Source organism: Tachypleus tridentatus, chromosome 9 (assembly GCF_004210375.1).
Source record: "Tachypleus tridentatus isolate NWPU-2018 chromosome 9, ASM421037v1, whole genome shotgun sequence".
Taxonomy (NCBI): Eukaryota; Metazoa; Arthropoda; class Merostomata; order Xiphosura; family Limulidae; genus Tachypleus; species Tachypleus tridentatus.
This window is the reverse complement of record NC_134833.1, coordinates 157,970,529-157,989,287: the sequence shown is the minus strand read 5'-3', so window position 1 is coordinate 157,989,287 and position 18,759 is coordinate 157,970,529. Positions and strand designations below refer to the sequence as shown.

The following is an 18,759-nucleotide window of genomic DNA, read 5'->3' as shown; positions in this document are numbered from 1 at the left end:
ATGTATCCAAAAATCTTTTACAAAAATTTTTGAAATATTATGTTAGTTTTAAATGTTTTTTCTAACAATAACATATAAATGTTTTTAAAAATATTTTTTTTAAAGTGTAGCTCAGCAAATGTTTTCTTTGAATTTTCTTTCTTTAATCTAGACTTTATATAAGAGCCCAACTCCTGATGCTAGTCAGTTCCATAATATTGTGCCCCAGGAAGTTCCGTACATGGTGGAATTGTACAAAGTTTATGAGACAGACTATGCCCTGTTTCTCGTGCTTCAGTATGCTACTGGGGGAAGCCTGTGGGATTACATCTGTTCTTACTTACAGAGAAGCCCCTTGTCTCCATGTTTTGACTGTGTAGATAGAGATGAGGACCTGAAGCACACGTCTGCCAGTAGCAGTTTGGTGGAGAACGTTTACTCTGGACGTAAGTTGTCTAACGTTCTGGAAGTGGAGTGTTCAACTCCTGCAGTTGAAACACAATGTGAGCTTTCTTCCATTCATACCTCTGATGACACTGACCTTCTTGCATCGGCCGAGTGTCCTCCTAGTTATGTTGCTCTCTTCACAAAGTATGCAGCCTCATCAACACAACTTGTTAGCCTTGCAAAATGTAACTTGATTGTAAGTGATGTTGGAGATGAGACAGATGATGATGTTCCGCCTGAAGATACGGCTGTAATCTATGAAAACCCATCTGTTCAGGAACATTTGGTGCAGGATAGCCCATCAAGAAATGCTTTACCAAACTCCAGCGAGCTTGATAATCCTGCAACTAGTAACAACAACATGCTTGAACAGCTAATTCACAAGTCAAAGACGCTATTACAGAGTGTTGACACAACGATTCAAGCCAGTGCTCGTGGTCCAGGTGTTGATCCTCAGCCCTCAACTAGAAACAACCAACAACACCAAGATGAAAACAATGTTTGTTATGATCTTATTGAAAGTGTTAAAGAAACAGAAGAAGATCTTGTTTCTCCAAAACGTCGTACCAGTGGATCTAATGACATTTCAAGTTTTGCGGATAAGAAACAAGCAGAAGCAGATAAGATAGGAAGAACAGATCTGCACATCAAGTTTAGTCAAAAGGTGGGTTCTACGTACAGAAACTTTCATGCTGAGCATACTTGTGTACATTCAACAAATACTTAACAAATAACTTTATTACACTGATTTTAATAACAAGTGTTCTGGTAATTTTTTAATAGTTTTAAATATTTTCCTTTAAGTGGACCTACATAGTGATATGTATAACTTATAAACAGGAAGGATGGTATGTTCCTTTGTAAAACAATACCAGCTATTTATATGTTTTCCGGTCAGTTTTTATTGAAACAGACATGTCCTTTTTACAAATATATAAAATTGAATTTATACTTTTAAAAGAAATTTGTAAGTATTTCACAAAAGGAAATCTTGTCACTCTATGAACTTACAGTCATAAACTACATTCTCTTGTTATTTGTACAGCCCCATCACTCACCAGCCTCCGACCACCATCTGCGTCGAGGACGACCGAGAAGGTCATCCTCGACTGGCAGTCTGGAACTGACTCTCTCTCAGCGTGTGAGACATTTTTCGGATGTCTTCCAAGAACTAGATGCAGCAGTAACTCAAGCTGCACTGGATCCTGCTCATCTTCCTGAATCCTGCATTCGACAGTGGATAGCTGAACTTGTGTTCGTTGTGGCTGAATTGCATAAGTTAGGGATGGTCTGTCAGTAAGTTTATTTGCCCTCTGTTAACCTTATGCTGTCAAAGATGTGATTAAGAAACAGTAAGAAAGTAAAAATAATTGTTCACATTACTCCTGGCTTCTTTTGTGGACTTTATAGTTAATTCTTTCAAGTGCTTGAAGATTAAATAATTAATGAACTTAATTATGTAAACTTCTGGTATTATAATGTTTTTACTTCTTTTTTTTCCAGGGACCTTCACCCAGACAATATATTACTTGGAGAACGAGGTAATGCATGCAATTTACTGCAAAACAGTTACTTATAATTATTTAAATCTGTAGATAAGGTAGAGTAATAAATAAAAGTAACTAGAATCAGTATGATGCACTCTGGAGTTACTAGGTTGTCCAAGATTTAGTTACTGATATGTGATAAAATAGCATCTGTTCTGTTAACTGAAGACCCTGTTTTAGATACTAGTTTGGATTCAAATGGGTCAAGTGTTTCAGTACTGTTTTGGCCCAGATAACGTAAATGTTAGAATACAAATTCTTTCACATAGATTCCTGGTTAAAGTACATGTGTGAGATTGGCTAGCTAATGTATTAGAATACTGTTAGTTTCAAATCCTGTGTAGGGTTTGGGAACAGATGGTTTGGTCACTAGTTATACATTTGCATCCTTGACTGTTTTGTGTTTATAAATACATCTGTCTGAAATTCAGTAAAAAAAATCAATTTTTAGAATCAGTAAAAACGTTTTAACTAAACCTAAAATCTTTCAGTGTTATTGGTTGATTATTACTGATAAAGTTTTAATTATATTTAAACCTTGTAGGTCACATCCTGTTAACTTACCACTTTCAGTTTTATTGGTTGATTATTACTGATAAAGTTTTAATTATATTTAAACCTTGTAGGTCACATCTTGTTATCTTACCACTTTCAGTTTTATTGGTTGATTATTACTGATAAAGTTTTAATTATATTTAAACCTTGTAGGTCACATCCTGTTAACTTACCACTTTCAGTTTTATTGGTTGATTATTACTGATAAAGTTTTAATTATATTTAAACCTTGTAGGTCACATCCTGTTAACTTACCACTTTCAGTTTTATTGGTTGATTATTACTGATAAAGTTTTAATTATATTTAAACCTTGTAGGTCACATCCTGTTAACTTACCACTTTCAGTTTTATTGGTTGATTATTACTGATAAAGTTTTAATTATATTTAAACCTTGTAGGTCACATCCTGTTAACTTACCAGTGCCAGTGGAGTCAAGTTGACAAATCTGTAAATAAATATGCTTGTGATAAACTGTATGCTGCACCAGGTGTGTGTTTTATGAATCATATGCTTGGAATATTTAAGTAAATGAAACTATTTACAAAAGATATGAATAAAACTATGGTGATAAAGGACAAGCTTTAGTTTTTACTTGTTTTAATCATTCATTTGATTCTTGTAGCTTGATATTTGTACTTTAATTTTAATGGATATCATCATGTTTGTTATGAATTTAATTGTGACATGTTTTTACTATCGGAATTTGTCACTGGTTGTAGAAATGTATCTCATACAATTATGTAAACAGGCTCAAAACTACAAGTTGCACCCTTTTACCTCGTAAATTAATACAGCCACAGAAACCTAACCTGTGTGATATAAAGTTGTGAATGTAGTTGGTCAGACCAGGGTTGCCAGATGATTTTATTGGATTTTACCAAGTTAAATAAAAAAACAACATATAACTAACCTTATTTTATTAAAAACTTGTGTGTTTTCCTCTTCGTTGATATAAAGTTTAGTTTCCTTCATGTTTTGCACAATTTTTCAGACAGTTACCATTCTTCACATGTCATGTTTTCCAAAAGATTTTTTGCCGTATAATAAAACATTTAGTGTTCCCATACTTAGCCGGGAACTATTTTTTACTTTTATATTGTTTACCAAAGAGAACAGCCTTTCTGCTGCAGCTGAATAATGAGTAAGTTTATCATTAATTTGGATGTAATCGGGAAATGAAATTCATCTCCACATTTCTCTTGAGAAACATAATTCAAGTATTTCTCTTGTAAAGTTAACTCTTGTCATTCTCTATTGATATCTTCATACTTTGTTTCCTCAATAATATTAGGAAATTTCATGACCAATGGGATAATTGAATGTGACTGTCCTTGAGACACACTTTATGGCTCTAAAGCTTCAAATAGCTGTAAATACATGAACATACGAAATGATACAAACTGTTTGTACATTTCATTGCTATGTTTGGTGTAAAAATTCAATGTCTTAAGCTGAAATTCTTTGAGTTCTTTGGTTTGGATTTTGGAAGAATATTCTAGAAAGATACTTTCAGTTCTTGCTCCATGATATATTTCACTTAAGGGAAGGTAAATTGAAAGATACTTGATGTTAACCTTTGATGTACCTGCATCTTTTAGTACTTTCAATAAAATTACCACGGATACCTTTCATACTACTGTTAATGGAGGCATGTAGCTTATGAATTCCAAATCTCTCAGCTTGAAACTATAAATGTATTTTACTTACATATGGCAGAATAAAAGTCAGAAAAGCAAAATACATTTTAACAATTGGTTTCTGTAAACCTTCTAGTATTGTAGCTGCTAAAGTCACCCCATCTTCTAATGTCACTGAATTAACACTCCCAGATAAGTCACAACTTCATATTTTACAAAATGACTTATTTAAGTTTTTTGAACTTTGACTAAAACAACTAAACTTAGGATCATTAAGCCATTTTTGTGGCAACTAGCATTTCTGTTCCTAACTGGGCCTGTGTAGGCTTACTGTATGAGATTATCTTTCTTGTCTGGACTTTCTACTAAATCACTATCCTTATTGCTCCTTTTCTCAGCCATTATGATCTGTGGGTTAGGTTAAATGTAACTTAAATAAAATTATAAAAATCAAGCAAAACACATTTAAAATTAAACAATGCATCAAGCTGTAAATAAATACTGACACTTACGAGTCACAATAGCCACAGTATATGAAAACAAGACTAAAAGAGCCACTGGTAGATCATCATTGTCTGAAATTATCTTGTGCCTGCACAATGAGCCCTCATAAAGCATATTCAAACATTTAGACAAAAACTAGCTCTTGTAAACCATTATTACAAGGTCAAATTTCACGTAAAGGAGACAATAAATTTCAAAATATTTTATTAGCCACGCAACAGGTAAATTAGCAAAATTTACCAAGTTTCATAAAGGTTTCTACCAAATTTAGCAACCTTGGTTAGTCCTGATGTGGTATATTGTATGCCTTTATAGTCTTCTTATGTTAGAAATTATATTGAGTTATTGGAAAAGTTCAGGGTGTTGCAAAAATACCTCCAGGGCTACTAAGATAACTCCAAGAATGGAAGGGTCATCTTACAAGAATAGATTAGGACTGCTAAGATAACTCCAGTGATGGAAGAGTAATTTTATAAGGATAGATTAATATCTTTTAACTTAATTTCTATGTAGAAAAGAAAAGTAAGATATCATCATATTGAAGTGTACAAGATTTCCAGAGCATTGATAAGATAAGAGATACATTGTGAGATAATAGGACTAAACATTGCAAATCCAAGATTGGGAAAAGACTGATTAGGTTCTAGTTAGGACAGTATATTTTCCAACAGTGTGACTGACTTATCAGCAGTGGAGGATAGCATGTCACACAAATTTTAATAAAAAAAATGTTTATTTCCTCAAACGTTAACAGTAGATTGAAACTGTTACATTTCTTGAGGGTGGGTAACAGATAGTTCCCTGTTGTCTACATTTCATGGTAAATTTTAGTTTTACAACTGTGTAATGTTTTTCATAAACCTACAAAAGATTGTTTTTAAATAATAATGTGAATCTAGTATAAACATGTAAACCTAACTTGTACAACTGTGTATGCCTCTTGCATCTAGTCATAGAAAACTTTCATGTAAATGTGCATTAAATAACTGTGTAAAACTCTTTGATCCAGCCTGTCTCAAGTAAACATGGTTCATCTAGCCATAAAAACCTTCCTCATGTAAACATGTGTCCTATATTATGTAAATATGTTTCATATGCCCATAAGAAGCCTGTCTCATGTAATCATGGAAGCCTATGTATAATATATATGTATAATAAACTTTAGAAAGTTCCAGTAATATAATGTTAAGCAGAAGGAATTTTTTCTAAAAAAGTATGTTTTATTTTTGGCTTTGTTTTTACTGAGTGCTTAGAAAAATACATTTTTATTTTTATTTGTAAAAATATCAAAAACATGAAACTAAGTGTACGAAATGCTTACTAAAACGTCTGAGTATAACCATGGTAACTTGTTTTTAGAGGTAGGAAGTATCTTTGAGGTTACCTCAGTCTGTGATTGGTGGAGTGTGGGGGCCTTATTGTTTGAAATGCTTACTGGTCGGGTAAGAAAATTATCAGAGTAATATTACCTTAATCTTAATACTTAACAAATATGAGCTTAAACATATTCTGATTCTTTTTCAGATTTAACTTTATTATGGTTATTGTAACATGTAAATTGATTGTAGTTCTTTGCATGTAAACATATTCTGGTTTCTCTTAGCATTTAAACATTGTGTTTTTTTTAACATATAAACAGGCTGTGGTTCTTAATACATAAACTTAGTGTACTTTTACATCTTGTAAACACATTATGGTTCTGAGCACAAGTTGTGGTTTTTATAAGCATATAAGTATGGTTCATCTTAACACACAAATAGGCTGAGGTTCGTAGTATGAAAATACATTCTAATATTGAAAACATTATTTTTACTAGCTGTAAAAAGGACATTTTAATGTACATGAATATTAGTTTTTTTTAGTTAACAAACTGATCCAGTCATATTCTTATTTTATAATACAATGTGTATTATATATTAACATAATTTGATTTTTTAGGCTCTATATTCTTGTCACTCTGGTGGTATCACTTCTCACACTACTATAAACATTCCTGGTCATGTTTCTATTGAAGCCCAAGATCTTCTGAGGAAGGTAAGCTATCTTTTCTGTAGCAGCAATGGTGGAATTGCTATGCTGTTATGCATGTATACTTCTGTAAGGGGTTATTGCTTTTCATCAGGACTTTAAACAGAGTTCTTTTGTTATTTGAAGTGGTGAGTGGCTAACAATATTTAATATTTATGCAGACTTGATATGTAACAATATGTTGGAATATCTTTCTTAGTGTCTCGTGTTTTTACATTGTAGATCAATTTTTCTGTAATAAAATTATTAAAATTGATTTGAAAAATTCTGATATTAATTCTTTAAACTCCTACTACTTTCAGTATTGAAGTACAAGTAACTGATGTGTTGCTTCAGGTATTACAATTATTAGTAGCATCTGATAAGAGAAAACTACATATATTGATCAGAATAAAATAGCCTAGTAATTAATGTTACTGATTTAGTATACTGCTTTAAATTATGAAAGAAAAACTAATAATTAGACTGGACTAACTTATCAGGTGGCTACTCTTGATGTGATATTTAGATTAATATTAAATCTTTATACTATGCTAACAATACAAAATAATCGTCAAAATAAATAAATGAAATTAATGTCCTTATATGAAATGTAACAATTAGTACTGTAACATTAAAGAAACAAAAAGGAAATATATATTAGTTTTCAATACAATTTGAAACTAATTGTTTACTTTTTATTTCTAATAAACGTTTCTTTTATTTTTATCTTTAGTTGCTTAAGTACAATCCCTCTGAAAGACTAGGGGCTGGACCTCATGGATTAGATGACATTAAATCTCATCCATTTTTTGCCAAGATCAACTGGAGCTCCATGGAAACATGACATATCATCCTGACATCTGCATATTTATATCTACAGAACAAGACGGGAAAGATCATAAAACGCACCTTATCTACTTAGAGAAAGAAAAATGATTATGTTGCCTTGTATAATTAATCAGTTATTGATTGAAACTGTTAAATGTTTACAGAAAATTTACTTTATACGAGCAGCATTTATTAATTACTACATTGAGATTTTAATTTTTTTTATTGTGCAAGTTTTATATTATTGTTATAAATTCTAGCAAACTGACAAGGTACACACCTTAATCAATCAAAACTTTGATTTGTAATTTCAATGCAGACAATATGCTGTTAATTAAGAGTTTCTTATTGGTAAATTAATTTCTTTAAGTAAGATTTTGACATTAAGTTTCTATCTTCCTGATATAGGACTGTGACTTTTATAAGGTCCACACATAAAAATCTGGATATTTAGTTTTCTATTTTAGATTATTGTTCTCTGGGTCAGTTTTATTTTTAATGAGGGTGATTTTCTATTGAAATGACAGAAGCATCATAAGGAAAGTAGCAAAAGCTAAGAGAATTGAATTTATTTACATACGACCTAGATGCCTCTTTACAGAGACTATTGTTCCATTTATGTAATAAAGATGAAAAATTATATTTTGTAAAAAGAATAATAAAATCACTTCATATTTTTCATGAAGTTCGATTCCTGATTTTTTAGATGGAAAGAGGACTAACTAATCATCAGTTGATTCCATATGAAATTGATAAAACTTCACCCATCACCGAATGTAAAAAAATTATTTTATAACATTGTGCTGTTTGTTTTTTGTTGTTTTTTTATATACATATCTGGAAATACGTTGTCCTAATAGGGTAAATAAACCTTCTGCAGTGTTAAATAAGAAGATAAAATCCAATCTTACTCTAAGATCACTTACGGGCATCCATGACGAGATAATGAAATACCAATCAGTTAGTGTAACAAAAGGAATGTTTGTAAAACACAACATGATTTATAAAAAACACACCTGGATCAGACATGGAGTTATTATGAAGATACAGTGCATGCCAGAAACAAAAAGTAAAATCATGATCTGAGTTTAAAAAAACAACTTCAAGAATTGTAAAAAGTAACAATAAATTAAGTCCTTATAGTTGTAAGTTTTATTGGGAACATTTATTATATTAGTGTTGAATAACATTTTAGTGATAACAACAGATAACGTTTACTGTATTAATGTTGGGCGTCTTATCTAGTAATAATTACTGATATTGTTTGCCCTATTAATGTTAGATGACATGTAATAACAAGAATAGATAACGTTTAGTGTCCGGATTCATGTCTAGTAATAATGGTTGATAATGTTTACAAAATTAATGTTCGATGTTTTGTCTAGTAATAACAGCTGCTAATATTTATTAGTGTTAAATGTCATATCTGGTAATCATAACAGATAGAGTTTGCCTTAATAGTGTTGGATATCATGTCGAGTAATTATGACAATTTGCCATTTGTTTGTTTTTTAATTTTGCACAAAGCTACACGAGGGCTATCTATGCTAGCTGTTCCTAATTTAGCAGTATAAGACTAGAGGGAAGGCAACTAGTCATCACCACCCACTGCCAATTCTTGGGCTACTCCTTTACCAACGAATAGTGGGATTGACCGTCACATTGTAATCCCCCACGGCTGAAAGGGCGAGCATGTTTGGTGTAACAGGGATTCAAACCAGCGACCCTCAGATCATGAGTCGAATGCCTTAACCCACCTGGTCATGCGGGGCCACAGTTTGTCGTATCTCTGTTAATTGTCACGTCTAGTAATAACTACTAATAATATTTATAATACTACTGTTGGATGTCATGTCTACTAATAACCACTGTTAACATTTATAATATTACTGTTGGATGTCGTGTCTACTAATAATCACTGTTAACATTTATAATATTACTGTTGGATGTCGTGTCTACTAATAATCACTGTTAACATTTATAATATTACTGTTGGATGTCATGTCTACTAATAACCACTGTTAACATTTATAATATTACTGTTGGATGTCATGTCTACTAGTAACCACTGTTAACATTTATAATATTACTGTTGGATGTCATGTCTACTAAAATCTACTGATAATGTTCATCATGTCAGAGTTGGATGTCACGTTTAGTAATAATGTTTGGCATTTTAATGTTGGGTGGCATCTAATAGTAACGACTCATAACGTTTACCATATTAGTTTTAAATACAATATCCTATAGTAACGACTGTGTTGTATGTCGTATTGTAATATGAACTGATGTTTGTCATATTAATGTTGGATAGCAAGTCTCGTAGTAACAACTACTGTTTGTCATATTAGTGTTGGACAACGTCTAATAATAAAAGAATATTATTATTTACGATAGTACTGTTCCATGTCATCTCTGGTAGAAACGTTTGCCATATTAGCATTGGATGTGTAACGGATTTACCGTTATACGTTTATTTTGATACCTACGTGTGTTTCGGTTTGATGTGCGTAGCGAGTATTGTGGGACGTGTAATTCCTTGCATATTGGCAACAGTTTCTAAAAATTAAGACAATTATGTCTAATTGCGGAATTTAAACGATGTACAAGTGAAAACCTCAAAACTTGCTTGGATGAAAAAAAGTCTAGATACTACAGGAAGCAGCTTCTCTCTCCAATGGTTACACTTTCACACATAAAACCATTTTTCATAAAAAAGAAATTCTTGCCATCTCAGCAAAAACCAGTATCTGTCTAATCCACTAAAGTTCAGGATTCTTCTAAAAAACCCAGCTTCTGTTGTTGGAAATCTGACAGTCAGGATAATACTATGAAAAATCATCAAAACTTCTCTGCCATTTCTGTGACAAAACCTGGTCATGTTATTTACGATTGTTGGAGTTTTAAAAAGAAAAGAAAGCAACACACAGTGTGTTTGCGTCCACATATGGACTTACTTTCACGAGACCACTCGATGTTGTTGATTTGACCTCTGATAAAAAGGCTGATGTCGTTAGGGAGGAATTTATACTTTGTGAGTGTGTTGGTTCTGTGTCTTTGACAAATGACACTGCTAATACATGTACCATATTCATACGTATTGCAGGTGATACTGGGGTGACTCAATCATTGTTGTTTGAAAGCCTATTGCTTTTAGATTCGGTCCTGCCACTTATAATTCTGTCATTTCTCAGAGCATTGAGAGTGACTCTTCATAACGTTTATTTAACATCAAACTTAGTTTCGGGACCATTTGTAATTGGAGTAAGACTTACTCTGCCAAATTAAGGGTATATCATTACTGTTAGGAAACGTTTTGGATATGGGGAAAAGTTTCCAAACCTAAAATGGTTAGCGAGCCGACCATTGTTTTATTTGTTGAGGAGATTCCAGAAGAGTTTCCTTTACGTTGTGTCACTTGAGCTTAGGCTAAGAAATTAAGCCAAAGATAAATGATAGACACTTGTTCAGAGGACGATATTATAGATTTGTCTCAGACATTCTTTTTTGCCCCGACGGAGATCTTGTCAATAATTATTGTGATAACAATGAATCTGGTTCATCTGGAAATTCCGTTCGCTAGAAGCAAACTGATCGATGAGCAAGAAGAGGATCCACAAATCTCTTCACTATTTAATAAACATTCCCAAAAGATAAACTGGAGGAAGATTCAAATGATTACTCTTTCAAAAGTGGTGTGTTCATGAGAAAAAGGAAATCACCAAATGTACCAGTTTTAGAGGACGGGGCTGTAGTTTATCAAATAGTTATTCCAAAAGCACATCATTGGGAAATATTGAAAATCGCCAATTAAGTTTTATGGGAGGTCATTTAGAAGTCAACAAGACGTGTAACAAAATAATGAGACATTTCTTTTTACCAAATATTACGCAACATGTTTCTCACTTTGTACAACTTGTTAACTGGTTAAAATTCCTATTACTTTTTTAAACACCTATCCCAGTTTTCAAAGAACATCTCAATTGGGTAATTATTGATCGTGTTAAGTCAAAAAGATAAGATTTGTGTTTAAACACTTTCACGTGCTATGTAGTTTTATTATCATAGTGTTATTTGTATTAACTGTGTTATATATTGTCATGATTTATAGAATTGTATAATTCTTTGAAAATGTATTGTATTTAATTGTTATCAGTATACATATATAATATTTTAGTTAAAAATTGGCGTCAGACAATCTTTAATTCTCTGAGGAAGGAGGCGGAGTGGATTTACCGTTATACGTTTATTTTGATAACTATATTTGTTTTGGTTTGATGCATGTGACGAGTGTTGTTGAATGTGTATTGCACAAGCTCCGCCTGTTCTCTAAATTTGTAGAAGATTCTTGAAAGTTAGAATTAACAATATATGATTTACGTAAACTTTAATGTGTTCGAACATTGTTGGTCGTTATAGAAGCTCGCATGATTTATATAAAAGTAGCTAGCCGAGAGAGAGTAGTAGATTATTATTGGACAGCTACAGTCAGTGTGCTATAGGCTTCAGAAACTATAATTGTGATTAACGTTTATTCATCGGAAAACTACAAGATTGGGCCAGGAACGTTAATAGATTTCGAGCATTACAAATCGTTCAACTTCAGTGGATTACATCGGACGTTATTATTTCTACGAGGACATTAAATATTTTCGCTGGAAAAAGTCAGCTTGTAAGGGTGTGAGGCAAGCCAAGAAAAGACAACAGTAGCTTAAACGAGGTGTGACAATATGGACTAAGAATTAATTTGCTCTTCGTGGACCTAGACCGTCGATAAAATATTTAGTTTTAGACCGGATATAAGAATCAGTTGTCTGTAAGTTTGTGAAACCCTTGTATGTAAACTATCATTTGTAATAACCGTTATTGTACAGTATTGTTGTATATTAAATTATATTCATATTAAGAAAGAAAAATTTAGTGTATCAGTATTCTTGGAAAATATCATAAGTGTGATATATATTAACATTAAATTAACTTCTGAATTAAAATTAAAATTTCCGGCTACTTCAAATCTTAATTTCTAATATACGTAACATAATAATTCGGAGACTTGTCTGAGAAATAAAATTTATATTCCAGCCAGTGGCGGCGCCAAGGGGAGCTAAACCCCCCCAAATGAGCCAAGCCCCCTTCAGCTCCCCAATATTGTTACCTACATATATTCATAAAATATGGAAAACACAATCATCGTTGTTGCTTAACAATTAACATCAAAGAGACAGATCTGTAGAACTCAACGTCTTCATTAAGACGGAAGTATGTGTCATGCGTCCCATAGCAACGTACTGAAACTCATGCGCTGTATTGCTGCTCCGTGTGTAATGCCATTCTATCTTGAGCTTTGATGAAGATTAGACAACCACGTTGACTTCAAGTTACAACAGATCATCAGGGATTTTACTTGATAAACCAAAGGTTTCACAGGTATTTACCCATTAATTTCATTTATCTTTTATTGAAAAGTAAAACATAGCATGCATGTATAAGTGTATTGTGTATAGGTCAAAACTATGAAGCATTTAGCCCGTGTTGTGTCATCTGTGAGAACATTTTGCATTGTGTATCAGCCATCCAAAATTGTACTGATGATTGTGGCATATACTTAAAATTGTGACTTGCAATCCAATTAATGTTATACTTATGATTAGATAATAACCTTACATGAAAACTGACTAAATAATATTTCTAAACAATTCTAGGATGAATTTTGAAGTTGTCATAGGGCTATTTAGAAGTGCCTAATTTGATGTAATGTAGTAGTTACATTATTGTAGCAGGTTCTTGTCACACTTATGATAATAAGAACAATATCACAATCACAGTTTGACCTGTATGAATAATGTGAACTTATGAAGAAACCAGCCTTTCTCTGAAGGTCAACTGAAATTTAGACATTTTGTTTTGGTGCTACTATGACCATTCAATATCCAGGCCGCGGGTTTGCTTTGTTCGAGCGCGCGATTCCCGCCTCGAATGCTTTAAGCATATGATCACCAAGCTGCTGACCATGGTATACGCTCTGCATATGGCTAACGCTCAGCTCAGCCCGATCGAGATCCAGATTCCAGCCGCACGCCACACACCCCCGCTTACTCCCATTAGTTGCCCACAGTTTTACAACATGCCCTATCAAAGCTGTATTTGTGTTCCCTAATTAGCCCTGTAATTTTACATTATCACTACCCTCTAATTAAGTACTTGTGCTATATGTTAAAGATAAACACTTTCTCTAACAGTATTTCACGGATATGTTCTGGATTTTCATGTGCTATTAATATAATTTGGTGATTTTAATGCCGCAGAGCAGTTGTTCGTGATGTTGAACTATGTTTAGTTGTTATTTGTTCCTTATTCATGAAATGACCCAATAGTAGATATGTTATATCTTTTTCCTTAGATTTTGATGTTTAAAATGAATATCATTTGTAAGCAATAATGCCAATATTCCCATTCGTTTCATATAAACTAACACAACTTGGAAGTAAGAAGTGGTACTAGTAGTCATCCGGCTCGGGGGTCACTTTGACGTTCGCGCGCTCTGTATAACAGGGAATTATGTTTGTTTACGCGGCTCTCGCTCTCTCTGGTACTCGGCGTCACACTGGAACACACACTCAGTTTGGATTAATAAAAGGAAATCAAAATCAGCGACTCGTTTCCAAACAAAGACACCAACACACAAGACAAGAGTCAGACCTCACCTACCAAAACACAAACTGGTCATACTACACATAGGGTTGATTATGCAACCTGCTACCCAAGAAGAGGCAGCGAGTAGGTGGTCCTACAAAGACATGTGGTGCAAGTGAGAAGGACAGTGGTGATCGTGATGGTGAGAATGCGGACACGACTAGTGCGGAACCCCAGCCGCTAGAGAACACCACTCACACTCAGGGTGAAAAACTACCACCAGGACCCAAGGACCTGAGCCAGCTTCCAGATGGTGGTCCTACCTGTCCAGACTTGAAGAGATACACGGCCACAGGATACAATGGCCAGTCAAGTTCATTCAACAAAAATTGGCGTGATCAGCACTTGTGGTTAGAGTACTCTGTGACCCAAGATGCTGCATTCTGTTTCGCATGTTGTCTTTTCAGTCACACACACTTCAGTAAAACTGAGAAGTCCTTCACCCATGAAGGCTTCCGGAACTGGAAGAAGACGACCACATTATTCAAGACCCATGATAACTCTGCAGGACAAGTTTGCCATGCAAGCTTGGGCAGAGTTTAAATTGCAGAAAACAAAGGATGCAAGGATCCAACATGCTCTCGATGCAAGCCATGCTAAAACTGTGGAGGAAACTCGACATTACATAAGAGCCGTGATAGATGCACTGCTCTACATAGCCTACCAGAATGAAGTCCACAGAGGTCACAGGGAAGGTAGTCAGTCAGATAATAGGGGCAATTTCCTGGAACTTCTTGACATGATTTCTAGATATGATGAAATCGTGAAGAAGAAGCTGAGTGGTCCTGGCAATGCCAAGTACACGCACCATGATATCCAAAACGAACTGCTTGACATCATAGCTGGAATGATCAGGAAGGATATCAGCGAAGAGGTCATGGAAGCTGAGCATTTTGCTCTAATAGTAAATGAAACAAAGGATGTGAGCAAACAAGAACAGCTGTCCATTGTGGTAAGGTACCTCCACCAACAGAGCCTTCATGAGAAGTTCCTGGACTCCACAGCTGCTGAGGGTCTGGATGCAGATTCATTGCTCAAGAAAATCATGGAGACTCTGGCTAAATGTGGTATTTACCATAATTCCTGCACTGGCCAGTGCTATGACGGAGCTGCAGTCATGTCAGGGCACATCAGTGACGTACAGGAGAGGTTCAAGAGAGAGGTGTCTCAGGCTGTGTATGTCCAGGCTCAACCTTGTGCTAGTTGATTGTGTGCACAACGTCCAGGCTGCAGCAGCGTTCTTTATGACAATTCAGAAGCTGTACAAATTCTTCTCTACATCGGTTGTGCATGAAGAATTTCTGAAGGTATAGAAGGAGCTTGAACCCGTAAACCAGCACATAGCTATCAGACCACCTCCAGTCACCTGACCTGCAGCTGGCCTCTGCAGAGGACCTAGTACAATCTGTCATCTCTGGTGTCTCAGAAATGAGAACTGAAGCAGCATGGAAAGACTTGGAAGAGTCTGCTGAGGATATATGTAAGAAAATGGGAATACACACTGAAACGGTGCATCAAGGTGGACAGCAATCTGCCCCCAAACACCTGGACAAATTCATAATCACATCTAGTACTGGCCAAAGAGATGAACCAACACCACAATACCAGAAGACACACCTTCTATGCTATCATAGACAGGATGCTCAACGAGCTGAATAGAAGATTATCCTCTGATGCCTGCAGTGTTCTGATGGGTGCAACTGCATTGAACCCCAAACACTCCACATTTCTGGACAAGCAAGCACTCTTAGGAATGGCAGCAAACCATGGTGTGGCAGAGGATGGCCTGGCAGTGGAGGTCCACCAGTTGAACCAGCTAATTTCCAGGAAGAAAGACAAGGGGCAAGAAGTATCCACACCATTGAAGCTTGCAACCATGCTGGAGCCATACAAGGATGCCTTCATGGATCTCCACAAACTTGTGTGCATTGCTGTGACCCTGCCTGTCACTTACGCTGCCTGTGAGAGAAGTTTCTCATGTTTGAAGCTTATCAAGACATACTTGCACAACAGCAGTGGTAACAACTGCACCAGCAACCTTGCTGTCATATCAGTAAACTCCAGGAGGACAAAACAACTCGATATTGATACTGTTATAGACACGTTTGCTGCCAATCACCAGAACAGGAACATTGTTTTGAAGTAATATTGACTATAAACACAACATGATGAAATATAGTTAGCCTGATAGTGACCTTACTTTTCCTCAGAGTGTATTAACTTCACACGGGGTAATTCGTTTCTGTTATGTAAACTATGTCTTTATATTATATTTCTTTTGATTTGTAGCTTTACTCTTAATGGTATATTAAATGTTCAATCTAAGCTAATCTTGATTTTCTTTATTATTATGTATTACTTTGGGTGGAATTTAGGTGAGCTTCCTCTTACATATACACATATTTTCATAAACAGATTATTTCTGATTTGTAATAATGAATTAATAATCAGTGATGTCGAGAAACCCACTTGTTGAGAAATTTAAAATGCAAAAACGGCTCGTTTGAATTGAGAAAATATTTTACATAGAAGAGCGAACAACGTTTCGACCTTCTTCGGTCATCGTCAGGTTCACAAAGAAAGAGGTAACTGACCGGAAGCTGACCACATGTTTGAAAGGGGTTGTGTAACTGTGTGTCGAAATGTAGAGGGCGGTATTAGATGTTTGAATATATAATTTTATTTATTTTATTATATTAATATAGGTATAAAGGCGTTCCTTTATATTGGTTTATTTTGGGTTTACGTTGTTGTATAAGTAAGGCTTCTTTAATTTTGCGTTTGTTTATGTTTGTTTCTTTATTTAGTATTTGAGTGTTTTCTATGGTTATGTTGTGTTTATTTGACTTGCAGTGTTCGAAAACGTGTGAAGGTGACTTTTTATGTTCTTTGAATCTGGTTTCCATTTTTCTACTTGTTTCTCCAATATAGAAGTCGTGGCAGTTATCACATTGTATTTTATAAATAATGTTGGTGTGGTGTTTGTCAGTGTAGTTTTTATTTACACAGTATGGACTTTAGTTTTGTACCTGGTTTTTGAATAAATTTGGTGTTTACTGGAATGTCATATTTTGTTACTAATTTTTGCCAAATGTTGGCTCATTCATCAAAGACTCTTTTAATTTCAAGTCTAATCTAAATCAACTTAATCATAAAGCCTTAATGGCCAGTTTCGATGTTATATCCCTCTTTACAGAAGTTCCAACCACTGAAGCCTGCAAGATAGCCTTAGAACTCTATATCCGAGACCCTAACCCAACTATAGAAATTCCCAGTAACCAGTTAGCAACCCTCATAGAATTCACCACGATAAAGACAAACTTCATGTTCAACAACCAAAACTATATACAAACAAATGGCCTAAGCATGGGCAACCCAGTATCACCAGTTCTAGCCAATATTTTTATGACACAAGTTGAAACACAAGCAATTAACACAGCATTACATCCACCACTATACTGGTACAGATATGTAGATGACACGGTTGCGGGATTCAAATCTACAGAACACGTACTCAATTTTTTCAATCACATTAACTCTATACATCCCAACATTAACTTCACATGTGAACAGGGAGAAAGCAATCAAATATCATTTCTTAACCTCAAAATTACAAGAACTGACACACAATTCAAAACAGAAATCCACCGAAAAATCACCCATACTGGACTATACATTCCTTGGGACTCAGCACATGAAACAAAACAAAAACTCAACATACTAAGAAACCAAATAAACACAGCCATGAAACTATGCTCACGAGATTACATTAACGACTAATTACACAAAATAAACAATACTTCATCAACATCAATAAGTTTCCTCCACAAACCGTACAAAACATTATACGCACACACCTATATAGAAAGCAAAGTCAAACAACTAAAGTAAATATATCTCACAAATCAAAAAATCACGAAACCATATACTGCTGCATACCATATATATTAGTAACAAAATATGACATTCCAGTTAATACCAAATTTATTCAAAAACCAGGCACAAAACTGAGGTCTATACTATGTAAAAACTACACTGACAAACACCACACCAACATTATTTATAAAATACAATGTGATAACTGCCACGACTTCTATATTGAAGAAACAAGTAGAAAAATGGAAACCAGATTCAAAGAACATAAAAAGTCACCTTCACACGTTTTCGAACACTGCAAGTCAAATAAATGAAAACGCAGTTCAAAATAGCACACCTTTCTAAAATGTACCTTGGTATTTACATTATTATAATTTATCATCTATACTTCATATTGATGGCATTTTGGGAAGCCCCTCCACAGTTTACCTCAGCCCCCCTTCCCCTCCCCAACGAAAATATCCTCGCGCCGCCACTGCTTCGGGCAAGCAGAACACTTTCGAAAATGTTAAAATATTTTAAATATGTGATACGTTCATGGAGAAGAAAACATTTTACAAGATTTACGTTAAAAAGTTTATTTTATGAAAGCTTTTTGTCTTTCAACACGAGAAATATTTTTTTTTTCTTGTGTTAGAACATAAGAAATGAAAACCCTGTTTCTATGTTAGTTTGTTTTGA

At 34.4% G+C, this 18,759-nt stretch overlaps 1 protein-coding gene across 1 annotated transcript in view; it reads left to right on the top strand.

Annotated features, from left to right (window-relative positions):
- Positions 1-8,194, top strand: part of LOC143226773 (ribosomal protein S6 kinase delta-1) — a 32,675-nt gene extending 24,481 nt beyond the window's left edge. The window contains exons 9-15 of the mRNA XM_076458170.1: positions 152-1,090; positions 1,472-1,722; positions 1,930-1,967; positions 2,928-3,017; positions 6,031-6,113; positions 6,610-6,705; positions 7,415-8,194. Of these exons, the coding sequence (XP_076314285.1) occupies positions 152-1,090; positions 1,472-1,722; positions 1,930-1,967; positions 2,928-3,017; positions 6,031-6,113; positions 6,610-6,705; positions 7,415-7,525 (1,608 nt within the window). The 3' untranslated portion in view covers positions 7,526-8,194. The remainder of the gene's footprint in view (positions 1-151; positions 1,091-1,471; positions 1,723-1,929; positions 1,968-2,927; positions 3,018-6,030; positions 6,114-6,609; positions 6,706-7,414) is intronic.
- Positions 8,195-18,759: the final 10,565 nt, after the last annotated feature.